Raw genomic sequence first — 17,139 nt, forward strand, 5'->3', positions numbered from 1 at the left:
GGACCCTTATTTTGTCTTGTGCTGCCTTTGGCATCTTCCTTTTCCACCAGTTTTGATATTTATTTCACACTTAATGTCACACTTGTTTTCTCTGTGTTGGCAGGTATGGCACAGTCTCAAGGCTGGGTGAAGAGGTACTTCAAGGCCTTTTGTAAAGGCTTCTTCGTGGCCGTGCCGGTGGCAGTGACCTTCCTCGATCAGGTCGCCTGCGTGGCCAGAGTGGAAGGAGCATCCATGCAGGTGACAATGCGGCTTCCTTCTTGACAGCAAGCGGTTCCTCGTTTCTCAAGCCCTGGGGTGGGGGGGGCGGGGCTTTCTCTGGTCAGATCTGTGCTGGGGACTGAAAGGTTTGGACCTTGACCCGAAACTTAGCTGTGTTAACTCGATAGGGTCTTCAGCTGCCGTCAGAACCAGAGGGGGGTGAAGGAAAAGAGCCACCAGCGTGTTAGCTGTATCTCTCTAGTTTTTTTGGAATTGCAAATGGAGATTCTAAATGTTTTTGATTAAGTTTTTTTTTTTAATTTTTATTTTGTATCCTCACCAAAGGACATGTTTATTGATTTTAGAGAGAGAGGAAGGGAGCGTGTGAAAGAGAGAGAGAAATATCAATGTGAACCCATAATCTAGGTATGGGCCCTGACCGGGAATTGAACTCGCAACCTTTTTGGTGCATGGGTTGATGTTCCAACCAACTGAGCCACCCGGCCCAGCGCAAAAATGGAGATTCTAAAGAAATTTTACTAAATGACATCATATTCTGTGGCTGTGGGTTGGTATTTTAAGATATTTTAATTATTCATGTTTGAATCCATACTTAAATGTGTTTTTAAGACCAAGTTATTAGTGCAGATAGAGGATGGGGTTGGGTCAAATTCAGTTAGTCTAGTGATCAATCGATCTATTTGTCTATCTATCTGTTTATCTATCATCTATTGATCTATCTATCTACCTATCATCTATCTATCTATCCATCATCTATCTATCTATCTATCTATCTATCTATCTATCTATCTATCATCTATCTATCGTCTCTAGTAGGCAGAAAGGTCTAAGTCCAGAGCCCCGGTCCCAAGTAATCTAGTGTGTTCTTTATGCTTGTTGTTGACTGACAAGTTTAAATGAAGAATTTGGAGAGGAGATTTCCGACAGTTACATGCAAAGACTCTTCTGGAATAACTGAGGGAAAACGTTACTGTTCTAAAGTTGATGTCTAGACCGAGCTATGTGTGTGTTTATGCAGATAGGAAGAGTTTGCGTTCTGTGATATGATTTGTTTACCTCCCTCACTGTTTTAAATTCATGCATTATGCTAAATAGCTGTGCAACACTAAGTGATAAGAGCTTAAATTTATACGGAGAATAACCAGCTTGTGTGTGTGTGTTTAATCCTCACCCAAGGATATTTTTTCTATTTATCATCAGATAGAGTGGAAGGGAGGGAGAGCAAGGGAGAGAGAAACATCGACATGAGAGGGACACATCGACTGGTTGCCTCCTGCACGACCCCGACCAGGGCCGGGGACAATCGCAACTGAGGTACGTGCCCTTGACTGGAATCGAACCTGAGACTCATTGGTCTGCGTGCCGACGCTCTAACCACTGAGCATACCGGCCAGGGCTGTGTGTGTGTTTTTTAATGTAAGTTAAAACTGGTTAAAGGCATAGAAATCCAGTAGGAAGGAATTTACTTTTTTTAAAAAGCCTATTAATTTTAATTTGTGTTTGTCCTTACACCATTAGATATAGGTAGCTGATTTTGGAAGTGAAGACAAACCAAAACAAAAGACCTTGTTTTCCTAAGCAGATGGATGTGCTTTGATGATTTTGGAGAGACGGGCTTTCTGAAAATGCTCTCATGATCTCAGTTCAAGTTCATAGGAGGAAGGCAGATTTTTCTCTCTCCACAGTGAGTCTGTGATTAGTCTGCTTTACATTTTTGGCTGAAAGTTACCAAAAACATTACCCAAAGGGTGACCCTCTTCTTCCTCTGGCTGTGAGGACTTGTGCTCCAGGCTAATAGGCAAACCCTTTGGATGTTACTCCATCTCATAGAGGTAGAATAAAAGTCCAGAAATGATGAAGTCAACTTAAAACCACTGATTGTTAAAGCCCAAAGGTGCAAAAAGAACATGCCGTCCAGTATTCGCCTAAGAGCACACTGGTGCCCAGCCAAGGTCGAAGGTGTGTCTGAGGTCACTTAAGTCACAAGTTCATGTCTAAGAATTTACCTTTTTATTGTATGTATTGCTGAGCTCAGCTGTTTCCTTGAGTCGGGGCAGTCAGTGTGGTCCACCGAAGGTGTGCTCTCGGGGTGAAGGTGAAGATCTAAAGTAGGGCTGTCTGAACAGTGACTCTGCAGTCAACATTTGAGGGTGCGTAGGACCTTCTCCTGGGCAGGGAATTCTGAGCCCAACCCTTGGTCTCTCAGGTTCCCTCCATAGGAGGTCACCAGCCCCGAGCAAGCCCATCACTTGCTTTGAAAGCAAAAATATTTTGCCTGGCCGGTGTGGCTCAGTGGTTGAGCATCGACCCTGCACCAGGAGGTCTCCGGTTCCATTCTCGGTCAAGGCACAAGCTCAGGTTGTGGGCCGGATTCCCAGTGGAGGGCATGCAAGAGGCAGCCAATCCATGTTCTCTATCATCGATGTTTCTCTCTCTCTCTCCCTCTCCCTTCCTCTCTCTCTAAAATCAATAAAGAAAAAGAAAACAAAGAAAGCAAAGCTAGTTCACTGCAGGAGCACAGCACAGAAGGGGCGGGGCCTCCAGGTGCCCCGCTTCATCCCTGAGTGCTGTTTGGTGCGTTCACACGGACAGGTTTTACATTCCCGCCTCTCCAGCTCTGAGTCCCAGCAGCCTCATCTTAGACCCCGGCTTAGGGATGCTAGACCTTCTTGGTCGAACTTTTGAATCAGACCCTTCAGATGAGGTTAAAACTGCCTTGTCCACCACCACCCACGCCCGTGTTTGGTCCCTGGGGTCCCTGCGAATCCATCAATAGGGATGTTATTTTGGTAACAGATACTCCCATTGATGATGATTCTCTCCACTTTCATTGGTGGTGCCTGGCTGCGCAACCATCACTCTCCTGGCAGGGACTTTCCCCGAACAGGAAGCCTCCTGGGCTCGGGGCTGATGTTCCAGAGGGCCAGGCGGCCCCCAGAGATCTCCAGTCTGCACGTGGTTAGCCCAGTGTTTACCCACTGGACACTTACAGTCGTGGCCTCTGTAGGAACTTGAGGAAAGTTCCTAAATTCACTAAAAAAAGGTTAGAAATGGATCATCTTACAAAGAAACTACTAAGTAGTGTTATTCTTTTTTTTTTTTGTGGTACGTGCCCTAGCGGGAACTGAACCCAGGACTCTCTGGTCCGCAGGCCAATGCTCCAACCGCTGAGCCAAACCAGCCAGGGCAGTAGTATCATTCTTAAATGTCATTCTGTTGATTCCTATGAAGTTCGCTTCAGATGCATTAGACTTTCTTACGGCGTTCCTGGACCTCACTCCCAAGAGTTCAAATTTGTTACCTTATAGTTTGTTTGATACATAATGTAGAATTTTCTTGGCTGCTGGTTACAGAGAAACAGCTTGTATTGACGTAGATGCACAGGGGGATTTATCAGGAGGCGTTTGCTGTGCTCAGGAGGAAGGCACAGGGTGGCCATCAGCAGGGACAGGCAGAACCAGGGACTCGAGCTCTGCCAGGGTGCCCGGTCCTCTCCGTTCCCTCCGGCTGTTTCTGCCCGCATTTGGCTGTGTTCTTGGAGACCAGCTTTCGTCACCACGCAGAGCATGGCCGCTGGCAGCACCAGGCCTCCCAGTGCCCAGTGTCCCGCCGCCCGAGGGGGAACTCTCCTTTTGTCTTCATTGCACTTTGAAATGTGGGGAAGGACTGTGATTGGCTCAGCTCGGGGGCCTACGCCTGGCCTATGCAAGACAGGTCAAGTCCGGCCAGCAGGTCCGGGCGCCGCGCGTGGCCCGGCGGGGACAGGTGCACACTCCTAGCCCGTGGCTCGGGGAGTAAGAAAGTGACAGCATCTATTTGAATCACATTGTCCCTTGGGGTGTCAGGGTGACATTTCTCAGAAGCAGGGGGTGGGTGCTGTTTTCAGAATCAAAGGGGAAAGGATAAGCTGGGAAGAAAGGGAAAAAATTGTATGTTTATTACTGTGGTGACTACATTTTGGGGATTTTAGACTATTTGTAAGTATCATAGATAATTTATTTACAATTTCTGTAGATCTCACTAAATGTGACTTAAAACGAGGAGCAGAAATTGCAAGAATAAGATATGGTTATTCCTGAATTCAGCATATTTGAGGGCACCTTTTCTACCGCACAGCCTGGGTGAACAGAACATGTTTTAGACTACGGGGTTCCTTAGAATTTGGGACAAAAAGTTGGAAAAAATTTCTGTCTTCAAATTTACCGAATGATGCCAGTGCTGGAGTCGCGGGCAGGGTGTGGAGGTCTCTGGAAGCCCCGAGCGTCCTGCAGGGAACATCCCTGCTTCTGTGGCATCAGAGGCCTGACGTGTGTCTCTGGGGTGAGACCCTTGGTGGCTCAGCCATGCAGGGAAGGAGTACTCTGCAGGTGTAGTGATGTCTTCTCTACCAAGGGTCAAAATCTGAAAGGCAGAAAAGCAAGAGGCAAAAGCAGTAATAACAGCAGCAGCAGCAACGTGGAGCTGAAAAGGAAAGAACTTAGTTGGGTGATGGAGGGTGGGGGTGGAAGCTACTCTGCCGGGGCAGTGGGCAGGAGAGTGGCCCCTGGGAGGAGGCTCCGCACAGGATGGGGCTCCGGTGGAGAGGCCCCTGCGGTCCCTTGGCGGGTGGCACATGTCCGCCGCGTGTCCCTGCGGAGCCCCGTGCATACGTCATACACGCTCTGCCTCTGGGTCTTTGCTGAAGGAACCTGTGTGCCATTGGAAGGACTTCCTGTTGGTGTAGGTCATCCGTCCGGAGCATCCTTCATTGCAAAGTACTTTAGCTCACCTGTGTATCCAGGTGGAAGGATCATCCCTGGTCACTTCAATGGTATGAGGAATTCTGTGACTCAGGTCATGTTGGGGTGCGGACAGTCATGAAAAGCACTGGTAACTGTGAGTTGGAACAGGAAGTTGTTATCAAGTGGCTAATACGCACAAAACAGTATTTTAGGTGCCGTAGGGTGAGTCAGATCCAGATTCTGTCTTCACGGCCCTTTGGTGTTAGTGGAGGAGGTTCAGGAATGACTGGGCCTGGATGGTGATACATCGTCAGATGAGGTAGACAGGGATGGTACCAAGCTGTCAGATCCATCTTCAGATGAGGGGACAGGGATGGTACCAAGCTTTCAGATCCATCGTCAGATGAGGTGGACAGGGATGGTACCAAGCTATCAGATCCATCGTCAGATGAGGGGACAGGGATGGTACCAAGCTGTCAGATCCATTGTCAGATGAGGTGGACAGGGATGGTACCAAGCTGCCAGATCCATCGTCAGATGAGGTGGACAGGGATGGTACCAAGCTGTCAGATCCATCGTCAGATGAGGGGACAGGGATGGTACCAAGCTGTCAGATCCATCCTCAGATGAGGTGGACAGGGATGGTACCAAGCTGCCAGATCCATCCTCAGATGAGGGGACAGGGATGGTACCAAGCTGTCAGATCCATCGTCAGATGAGGTGGACAGGGATGGTACCAAGCTATCAGATCCATCGTCAGATGAGGGGACAGGGATGGTACCAAGCTGTCAGATCCATTGTCAGATGAGGTGGACAGGGATGGTACCAAGCTGCCAGATCCATCGTCAGATGAGGTGGACAGGGATGGTACCAAGCTGTCAGATCCATCCTCAGATGAGGTGGACAGGGATGGTACCAAGCTGCCAGATCCATCATCAGATGAGGTGGACAGGGATGGTACCAAGCTTTCAGATCCATCGTCAGATGAGGTGGACAGGGATGGTACCAAGCTATCAGATCCATCGTCAGATGAGGGGACAGGGATGGTACCAAGCTGTCAGATCCATTGTCAGATGAGGTGGACAGGGATGGTACCAAGCTGCCAGATCCATCGTCAGATGAGGTGGACAGGGATGGTACCAAGCTGCCAGATCCATCCTCAGATGAGGTGGACAGGGATGGTACCAAGCTGTCAGATCCATCGTCAGATGAGGGGACAGGGATGGTACCAGGCTGTCAGATCCATCATCAGATGAGGTGGACAGGGATGGTACCAAGCTGTCAGATCCATCCTCAGATGAGGGGACAGGGATGGTACCAAGCTACCAGAGCCATCGTCAGATGAGGTGGACAGAGATGGTACCAAGCTGCCAGATCCATCGTCAGATGAGGTGGACAGGGATGGTACCAAGCTACCAGATCCATCGTCAGATGAGGTGGACAGGGATGGTACCAAGCTGTCAGATCCATCGTCAGATGAGGTGGACAGGGATGGTACCAAGCTGTCAGATCCTTCGTCAGATGAGGTGGACAGAGATGGTACCAAGCTACCAGATCCATCGTCAGATGAGGTGGACAGGGATGGTACCAAGCTGTCAGATCCATCGTCAGATGAGGTGGACAGGGATGGTACCAAGCTGTCAGATCCATCGTCAGATGAGGTGGACAGGGATGGTACCAAGCTGTCAGATCCATCGTCAGATGAGGTGGACAGGGATGGTACCAAGCTACCAGATCCATCGTCAGATGAGGTGGACAGGGATGGTACCAAGCTACCAGATCCATCGTCAGATGAGGTGGACAGGGATGGTACCAAGCTGTCAGATCCATCGTCAGATGAGGGGACAGGGATGATACCAAGCTGTCAGATCCATCGTCAGATGAGGGGACAGGGATGGTACCAAGCTGTCAGATCCATCGTCAGATGAGGGGACAGGGATGGTACCAAGCTGTCAGATCCATCCTCAGATGAGGTGGACAGGGATGGTACCAAGCTGCCAGATCCATCCTCAGATGAGGGGACAGGGATGGTACCAAGCTGTCAGATCCATCGTCAGATGAGGTGGACAGGGATGGTACCAAGCTATCAGATCCATCGTCAGATGAGGGGACAGGGATGGTACCAAGCTGTCAGATCCATTGTCAGATGAGGTGGACAGGGATGGTACCAAGCTGCCAGATCCATCGTCAGATGAGGTGGACAGGGATGGTACCAAGCTGTCAGATCCATCCTCAGATGAGGTGGACAGGGATGGTACCAAGCTGCCAGATCCATCATCAGATGAGGTGGACAGGGATGGTACCAAGCTTTCAGATCCATCGTCAGATGAGGTGGACAGGGATGGTACCAAGCTATCAGATCCATCGTCAGATGAGGGGACAGGGATGGTACCAAGCTGTCAGATCCATTGTCAGATGAGGTGGACAGGGATGGTACCAAGCTGCCAGATCCATCGTCAGATGAGGTGGACAGGGATGGTACCAAGCTGCCAGATCCATCGTCAGATGAGGTGGACAGGGATGGTACCAAGCTGTCAGATCCATCGTCAGATGAGGGGACAGGGATGGTACCAGGCTGTCAGATCCATCATCAGATGAGGTGGACAGGGATGGTACCAAGCTGTCAGATCCATCCTCAGATGAGGGCACAGGGATGGTACCAAGCTACCAGAGCCATCGTCAGATGAGGTGGACAGAGATGGTACCAAGCTGCCAGATCCATCGTCAGATGAGGTGGACAGGGATGGTACCAAGCTACCAGATCCATCGTCAGATGAGGTGGACAGGGATGGTACCAAGCTGTCAGATCCATCGTCAGATGAGGTGGACAGGGATGGTACCAAGCTGTCAGATCCTTCGTCAGATGAGGTGGACAGAGATGGTACCAAGCTACCAGATCCATCGTCAGATGAGGTGGACAGGGATGGTACCAAGCTGTCAGATCCATCGTCAGATGAGGTGGACAGGGATGGTACCAAGCTGTCAGATCCATCGTCAGATGAGGTGGACAGGGATGGTACCAAGCTGTCAGATCCATCGTCAGATGAGGTGGACAGGGATGGTACCAAGCTACCAGATCCATCGTCAGATGAGGTGGACAGGGATGGTACCAAGCTACCAGATCCATCGTCAGATGAGGTGGACAGGGATGGTACCAAGCTGTCAGATCCATCGTCAGATGAGGGGACAGGGATGGTACCAAGCTGTCAGATCCATCGTCAGATGAGGTGGACAGGGATGGTACCAAGCTGTCAGATCCATCGTCAGATGAGGGGACAGGGATGGTACCAAGCTGTCAGATCCATCCTCAGATGAGGGGACAGGGATGGTACCAAGCTATCAGATCCATCCTCAGATGAGGTGGACAGAGATGGTACCAAGCTACCAGATCCATTGTCAGATGAGGTGGACAGGGATGGTACCAAGCTGTCAGATCCATCGTCAGATGAGGTGGACAGAGATGGTACCAAGCTACCAGATCCATCGTCAGATGAGGTGGACAGGGATGGTACCAAGCTGTCAGATCCATCGTCAGATGAGGTGGACAGGGATGGTACCAAGCTGTCAGATCCATCCTCAGATGAGGGGACAGGGATGGTACCAAGCTGTCAGATCCATCGTCAGATGAGGTGGACAGGGATGGTACCAAGCTGTCAGATCCATCGTCAGATGAGGGGACAGGGATGGTACCAAGCTGTCAGATCCATCCTCAGATGAGGGGACAGGGATGGTACCAAGCTGCCAGAGCCATCGTCAGATGAGGTGGACAGGGATGGTACCAAGCTACCAGAGCCATCGTCAGATGAGGTGGACAGGGATGGTACCAAGCTACCAGAGCCATCGTCAGATGAGGTGGACAGGGATGGTACCAAGCTGCCAGATCCATCGTCAGATGAGGTGGACAGGGATGGTACCAAGCTACCAGAGCCATCGTCAGATGAGGTGGACAGGGATGGTACCAAGCTGTCAGATCCATCCTCAGATGAGGTGGACAGAGATGGTACCAAGCTACCAGATCCATCGTCAGATGAGGTGGACAGGGATGGTACCAAGCTGTCAGATCCATCGTCAGATGAGGTGGACAGAGATGGTACCAAGCTACCAGAGCCATCGTCAGATGAGGTGGACAGGGATGGTACCAAGCTGTCAGATCCATCGTCAGATGAGGTGGACAGGGATGGTACCAAGCTGCCAGAGCCGTCGTCAGATGAGGTGGACAGAGATAGTACCAAGCTACCAGATCCATCGTGAGATGAGGTGGACAGGGATGGTACCAAGCTGCCAGATCCATCGTCAGATGAGGTGGACAGAGATGGTACCAAGCTGTCAGATCCATCGTCAGATGAGGTGGACAGGGATGGTACCAAGCTGCCAGATCCATCCTCAGATGAGGGGACAGGGATGGTACCAAGCTACCAGAGCCATCGTCAGATGAGGTGGACAGAGATGGTACCAAGCTACCAGATCCATCGTCAGATGAGGTGGACAGGGATGGTACCAAGCTACCAGATCCATCGTCAGATGAGGTGGACAGGGATGGTACCAAGCTGTCAGATCCATCGTCAGATGAGGTGGACAGGGATGGTACCAAGCTGTCAGATCCATCGTCAGATGAGGTGGACAGGGATGGTACCAAGCTGTCAGATCCATCGTCAGATGAGGTGGACAGGGATGGTACCAAGCTACCAGATCCATCGTCAGATGAGGTGGACAGGGATGGTACCAAGCTACCAGATCCATCGTCAGATGAGGTGGACAGGGATGGTACCAAGCTGTCAGATCCATCGTCAGATGAGGTGGACAGGGATGGTACCAAGCTGCCAGATCCATCCTCAGATGAGGGGACAGGGATGGTACCAAGCTACCAGAGCCATCGTCAGATGAGGTGGACAGAGATGGTACCAAGCTGCCAGATCCATCGTCAGATGAGGTGGACAGGGATGGTACCAAGCTACCAGATCCATCGTCAGATGAGGTGGACAGGGATGGTACCAAGCTGTCAGATCCATCGTCAGATGAGGTGGACAGGGATGGTACCAAGCTGTCAGATCCATCGTCAGATGAGGTGGACAGGGATGGTACCAAGCTGTCAGATCCATCGTCAGGTGAGGTGGACAGGGATGGTACCAAGCTGTCAGATCCATCGTCAGATGAGGTGGACAGGGATGGTACCAAGCTGTCAGATCCATCGTCAGATGAGGTGGACAGGGATGGTACCAAGCTGTCAGATCCATCGTCAGATGAGGGGACAGGGATGGTACCAAGCTGTCAGATTCATCGTCAGATGAGGTGGACAGGGATGGTACCAAGCTGTCAGATCCATCGTCAGATGAGGGGACAGGGATGGTACCAAGCTGTCAGATCCATCCTCAGATGAGGGGACAGGGATGGTACCAAGCTATCAGATCCATCCTCAGATGAGGTGGACAGAGATGGTACCAAGCTACCAGATCCATTGTCAGATGAGGTGGACAGGGATGGTACCAAGCTGTCAGATCCATTGTCAGATGAGGTGGACAGAGATGGTACCAAGCTACCAGATCCATCGTCAGATGAGGTGGACAGGGATGGTACCAAGCTGTCAGATCCATCCTCAGATGAGGTGGACAGGGATGGTACCAAGCTGTCAGATCCATCCTCAGATGAGGGGACAGGGATGGTACCAAGCTGTCAGATCCATCGTCAGATGAGGTGGACAGGGATGGTACCAAGCTGTCAGATCCATCGTCAGATGAGGGGACAGGGATGGTACCAAGCTGTCAGATCCATCCTCAGATGAGGGGACAGGGATGGTACCAAGCTGCCAGAGCCATCGTCAGATGAGGTGGACAGGGATGGTACCAAGCTACCAGAGCCATCGTCAGATGAGGTGGACAGGGATGGTACCAAGCTACCAGAGCCATCGTCAGATGAGGTGGACAGGGATGGTACCAAGCTGCCAGATCCATCGTCAGATGAGGTGGACAGGGATGGTACCAAGCTACCAGAGCCATCGTCAGATGAGGTGGACAGGGATGGTACCAAGCTGTCAGATCCATCCTCAGATGAGGTGGACAGAGATGGTACCAAGCTACCAGATCCATCGTCAGATGAGGTGGACAGGGATGGTACCAAGCTGTCAGATCCATCGTCAGATGAGGTGGACAGAGATGGTACCAAGCTACCAGAGCCATCGTCAGATGAGGTGGACAGGGATGGTACCAAGCTGTCAGATCCATCGTCAGATGAGGTGGACAGGGATGGTACCAAGCTGCCAGATCCGTCGTCAGATGAGGTGGACAGAGATAGTACCAAGCTACCAGATCCATCGTGAGATGAGGTGGACAGGGATGGTACCAAGCTGCCAGATCCATCGTCAGATGAGGTGGACAGAGATGGTACCAAGCTGTCAGATCCATCGTCAGATGAGGTGGACAGGGATGGTACCAAGCTGTCAGATCCATCGTCAGATGAGGGGACAGGGATGGTACCAAGCTGCCAGAGCCGTCGTCAGATGAGGTGGACAGAGATAGTACCAAGCTACCAGATCCATCGTGAGATGAGGTGGACAGGGATGGTACCAAGCTGCCAGATCCATCGTCAGATGAGGTGGACAGAGATGGTACCAAGCTGTCAGATCCATCGTCAGATGAGGTGGACAGGGATGGTACCAAGCTGCCAGATATTTGGCCAGTGCCTGGCAGGTACGTCCAGAAGTGAAAACTCGTTTGGTTCCCGCATTCTATTTTGGAGAACGGACCTGACCATTTTAATTTGGAACAGAGTGGTACCAGAAAATAATGCCTGAGCCCTTTCACTGTTGGCCACCGTGAACCTGTGTAACTTTTACTGTGCCAACAAGCAGCCGCAGACAGATCTTTATGTCTTACTCACGAGTCTGTGGATTGACTCTAGACCCTAGAGTTGCTTACCTTGGCTTCGTGTGTCTCTCACGGCGGGGCCCACACAGAAGGAGCCGTGGCCGTCTGGGATGTGCCCTGTTTACAGGTGATAGTGGGAGACCGGGGGCGTCCCCTCTTCTGTCCACATCCCATTGGTCAAAGCAAGTCACACAGCAAAACCCACAGCCCAGGAGATCAGAAGTATCGAGCTCACTCACAGGGAAGACACGGCAACGGCGGGAGGGCGGGAACAATTGTGACTGGGTAAGTACCTCTGCCACAGACACGACTCCAAGGACACTGGTTGATTTCAGAGGTAATCTAAAAACTTGTTTTTTTACCTTTGAGCCTCCCTAGAGCAATGCTGGTCTTTGTCATCCAAGACCGACAAAATTGGAATAGACTGAAATCCGAGTCACTGAAATCTGAGTCACAGAATTGGAATAGACTGAAATCCGAGTCACTGAAGACCACGTTCGATGTCTTTAGGTTAGAAATAGCCCTGGACCAACTGGATCGTCTTTCTAGAGTGGCTTTTCTATTTCTTTCTTTCTTTCTTTTCTTTATTGACTTTAGAGAGAGAGAAAGGGAGAGGGAGAGAGAGAGAGAGAAACATCGATGAGAGAGAACATCGATTGGCCGCCTCTCGCACGCCCCCCACTGGGGATCAGGCCCACAACCTGTGCGTGTGCCCTGACCGGGAATCGAACCAGTGACCTCTTGATGCAAGGTCGATGCTCCACCACTGAGCCACACCGGCCGGGCCAGAGTGGCTTTTCTTAAACTCTCTGCAACTTATAGACATGTTCTGTATGAAAACCCAAAGACTGAAAGATTGAATCTCACGAAAGGGACATATAATCCCAGTTCCGTGGAGTTTATTGAACGAATGCTATTAGAGATGCCCTGGAGATTCACGCTGAATAACAGATTCTCCGTAAGAGCTGTTTCTGTGTCTTTTAAAAATGTTGTGGTCTTAGGATTTCATAGAAGCTCTTTCTTAGGATTCCTTCTTACAATTACTTACTCTTTACGTACTGCTTGGTGGTTCTTTTTGTAGCTTACGTTCCCAACATGAATTTACCGGTCGTTAGGTATCTGGCTAGAGGGACAGAGGTGATGAACCGTGGAGAGTCCCAGCTGGCTGGAGGTGAGTCAGGAATGAGAACAAAGTCTTTACTAACATAATCCGATGGAAAATAGGAGTTCATAAAACATCTGGTTTTTAAAAAGGAAAGTTGTGTGGGCATATCCATTGGACTGGATGAGATGTGTCTTTCCCCACACAGGGCTACCGGCAGAAATCGCTGGTTAATGACTATCCCTACGGCCCGTTCCCCTCCGGTGCCCGTGACTCACTCCTACGGGTTGCTGAGGGGTTAATTTTTTTTTTTTTTTTTTTTTAAGAAGTGCCCCATTACTCAACCTTCATTTAACTCAGGAAATGAAGGCTGATATTGCACACAGTTGAAACTACAGAGAGAATTTATGTCGGGGGAATGTAGTTATTCAAATTAGAAGCTCAGTCGCTTACAGAGGCTTTTAGAGGGAAAAGGTGCCCTAGGAATAGTTTAATGACCTCACACCCGAGTTTGGGATTTGATTTGAATGAAATGCCTGCAGCCTGGTCCCCGGCTCTTGTCAAAGATGCCTTCCAAGGACGATCACGACTTGACAGAGTCAGGGAGAGAAGTAACGGTGAGCGCATCGCTCTGTGCTGGCTGCCGTCGCTGCGTGATTTTACCCGACGCCCGGTTTCCCTCTTTCCATCTTGCGTAGCCAGAGGGGGAATTGCTCGAAAACACTGCTACGTGACACTCTCTCCAGCTCCGACTTCACAGAGAGATGTATGCAGAGTACATCGGAAAACTAGAGAATGGGAGGGAAACAGTCCGGTCAGCGCCGGGGTCTGTGTTCATCAGGAGCAGGCACTCGCTGGCGCAGAGCTGTCCTGCCGCTCCGCGCCCTGCAGACGACGCCGCAGACTCGGCTTTGCCAGAAACCTCTTAGACTCCCACCTGGCTCCGTGGCGTCATTATCTTATTTCCTGCTGAGTTTAAAATTAAAAGTGCTGTCAGAAAAGCAAACAAAAGAGGCTCCCGCGCTCTCCTTCTCTGTCACATTTATTCGTTTTATTCTATTAAAAAATGGAAACCTACCGTGGGCTTAATATTCAACAGTTATGATAGATCGTAACTATTATTTTGAATTCTGGGAAGCTAGATGCAAATAGACTCCCCAGAAGAGAGTGATAGTGTGTTTCATGCGCCAGAATTTAACGCGGAGTCGGCGTTACCCGCTGAGTCCGAGCCCCCGAGATGCCAGGCGGCGCCAGGTGCACGCTTCGCCTCGGAGGCCCGCTGCTCCGGCTCCTGACCCCCTCCGTGGGCCCGGCCGCCTTTGAACGCAGCCAGGAGCTAATGCTGAGATGTTTCTTGGCTCCCCGTGCACTTTCCTCCCAAATTACCTTTGGCTTAAAAAGCTCACTTGAGGTTTTTACCCGTGAGGATGCTGCCTGTTCTGATGTCGTTCTGCAGCCTGTCATTAGCAGAGAATTCAAATAGATCATTTGTATTGACAGCAGCCGACAAATGGGATGCTGGCCCTTGGTGGGTGTTCACTTTCTGGTGCCCCTTCTGGATTCCCCCCACCTCCCACGATGGGAGAGGGGCACGCTTCTGTCCTGTGCCACCAGGGTTCTAGCTGTTATTTGGACACTGACTTCGTCATGTTCTCTTTAAAAATTTTTTACATTGAAGTAGTTTTAGACTTCGGAAAAGCTGTAAGGGTCTGACAGAGAATTCCCATGGGTTCTGGGCTCCAATACACCAGTTTTCAATATTTTGCCCCGTTTATAGTATCCTTTTTCTCTTTGTGTTTTTCTCCCTCTCCTTCTCTGCCTCTCTGGAAATCTGTCTGCACCATGCGCATCTGTGTTTCTACGTGCACACACGCGTAGGGACGCACACACACACAAATGCGGACACTGGACCGTCCGAGGGTGGGTCGCACGCACCATGCCCCCTACCGGAATCGTACCTTAAAGACTTTAGATATTAGAACTCTCAGCTCTGGCTGGGTGGCTCAGCTGGTTAGATTGTCGTCCTGATACGCCAAGGTTGCGGGTTTGATCCCCAGTCAGGGCACACACAAGAATCAACCAATGAATGCATCAGTAAGTGGAACAACAAATCAGTGTTTCTCTCGCTCCCTTCTTCTCTGTCTAAAATCAATGAGAAAATTGTAGTTAGTTAAAATAAATTAAAGAGGGAAGTGCAAATAGGAGAAAGCAATAGAAGATGATTTAAGATGGTCAAGCAAAGTACCGTTTGTTAGCGCTTGTACTTTTTTTTTTTATTCTCACCCGAGGACATTTTTCGATATTTTGTTCAGATAGAGTGGGAGAGAGAGAGAGAGAAAGAGAAACATCGACATGAAAGGAACACATCGAGTGGCTGCCACCCACACGACCCAACCAGGGCCGGGGACAAACTGCAACCGAGGCACGTGCCCTTAGTGGGAACCGAACCCAGGTCTCTCTGGACCACAGGCCGACGCTCTAACTGCTGAGCCAAACCAACCAGGGCTATCGCTTGTACTTTAAAATACTTTTTAAGGTATAAAAATAGTATCGTGGTTAGGTTGAAAACTCCTTATGTTCTGTACATAATGGTATGCATGTACGAGATATGTATGTAACGTAAAGGTATTGTAGTATGGATTTTGTAACACCTACAATGAAATACGGAATAGCTGAGACTCCATGTCGCACTGGCCTGGGTTTGGATGAAGCCAGGTGGCCCGCGAGTTCACCATCAGCGAGTCTGCATCACGGGTGGCGAGGTGCTTCATCCGCTTCCTAACGCACAGGCCGACTGGGTGTAATTCATACACTCTCAGATGCACCCACTGCGGGTGACTTAGAGATTTTTATTAAATGTATGGAGTTGAGACTCTTTCTCTCACCTCAAAAAGATCCCCCTGCCTGCCTGCAGTTCGTTCTCCCCCTCACCTTTGCCTTAGGCAACTGCTGACCTGCCCCGTCGCTGTGCCTTCCGGTGGTTTGCTGTCCGTGGAACCCCACCACCCGTGGTCGTTTGCTCCGCTTCTTTACCGCCCACGAGGTGTGGCCGCGGTGGGGTCCCCTTGTCCGGATGTACCACACCGTGTTCCTCTGGTGGACATGAGGGCCCCAGTCTGTGTAGACATGGTTTCATTTCTCTTGGGCAGGTTCCTAGGAGTGGAATTGCCAAGTTGTACGATCCATTTATGTTTAAATTTGTAGAAATTACCCAACGAATACTGGGAGACTAGCGCTCTTCTGCTGTCCGTCTGCTGTTGGGTGGCGGGACCGAAGGGGACATGGCCTGTCCCCCTGCTGCCAGGGGCGATGGGCGTCTACCTCGCCGCTCTGCCCCTCACAGCGTGGTGTCGGCTGGATCAGGACGAGTATTGTAAGAAGGTGTCTCCTCTGGTGGGCCAGGGCAGTCGCCACCATGTCCTCCCTCAAGGTCCCTGCCTCCAGGCTGTTCCCGCTCCACCCTTCAGGGTCTTCCTGTGTTTGTTCCTGGTGTGATGTCCAGTGTTTTTATAGTGAGTGAGAGGGTGGAGGTACTCTGTTGTGGTCCCGGCTCTATTTTGTGCCTTCTCCAGTCGTCACATGTGACTGAGTTCTGGCCAGGGCTACAAGGATGAAAAGGAAGGTGACACCCCCAGGCTCACAGAAACCTGCGCTGTGACCTACACTGTCTTTCTGCTGTCTGCCGGCTGCTGGCAGAGGGTCCATCTGGGGACGCTGGGACCAGAGGCGGTGACTCTGCATTGCAGAAGGCAGCTGGGTCTCCGAGCGCTTGGGCGTGGTGAGTCCCTCGCTGCTGGGCTAGGCCGAGCTGCTGGCGTCCTGGCACAGGCGGCCAGTCTGGTTTGGCTTTGTGACAAGACGCTGCCGTACCTTCCCTCTGCTTTTCCGTCTCCGCCACTCCCTTGAAAGCTAAACTCTGGTCCGATGTTCTTCACACTTTTCCCAGTTCTCCCATTTACTTCTTGGACATCCTGCAGCACTGTAGTTTTAAGTCCTGATGATACATCTTTTGTATTGTCCTCTAGTCATTTCAAGGGCTAATGCTCGCTCCACTCTGTGAGCTTCTACAAGAAAGGGCCCCTCACAGAGGTGCTGAATACATCATATCAGATTCATTCTCTGAAGCATCCAAGTGCCTGAATAATTAAACCCTGCAGAAATGTGGTACAATGAAATTATGATCATTAAAATTTTTCCCCTTGACTTTGAGGGTGTCTCTGCGCTCTTCGCCGAA

General features: G+C 50.6%; 1 protein-coding gene across 27 annotated transcripts in view; it reads left to right on the forward strand.

Annotated features, from left to right (window-relative positions):
• The window catches only part of IMMP2L (inner mitochondrial membrane peptidase subunit 2), a 690,201-nt gene that overhangs the window by 30,898 nt on the left and 642,164 nt on the right, over window positions 1-17,139 (forward strand). For all 27 annotated transcript variants that reach the window (XR_004957319.1, XR_004957318.1, XR_004957317.1 and 24 more), the window contains one exon: window positions 104-240. Coding sequence is in view for 24 of the 27 variants with exons in the window: in XM_036246410.1 (XP_036102303.1) it covers window positions 104-240 (137 nt within the window). In the remaining 3 variants the exon portion in view is untranslated. The remainder of the gene's footprint in view (window positions 1-103; window positions 241-17,139) is intronic.

This window comes from Molossus molossus, unplaced genomic scaffold (assembly GCF_014108415.1).
Source record: "Molossus molossus isolate mMolMol1 unplaced genomic scaffold, mMolMol1.p scaffold_m16_p_7, whole genome shotgun sequence".
Classification (NCBI taxonomy): domain Eukaryota; kingdom Metazoa; phylum Chordata; class Mammalia; order Chiroptera; family Molossidae; genus Molossus; species Molossus molossus.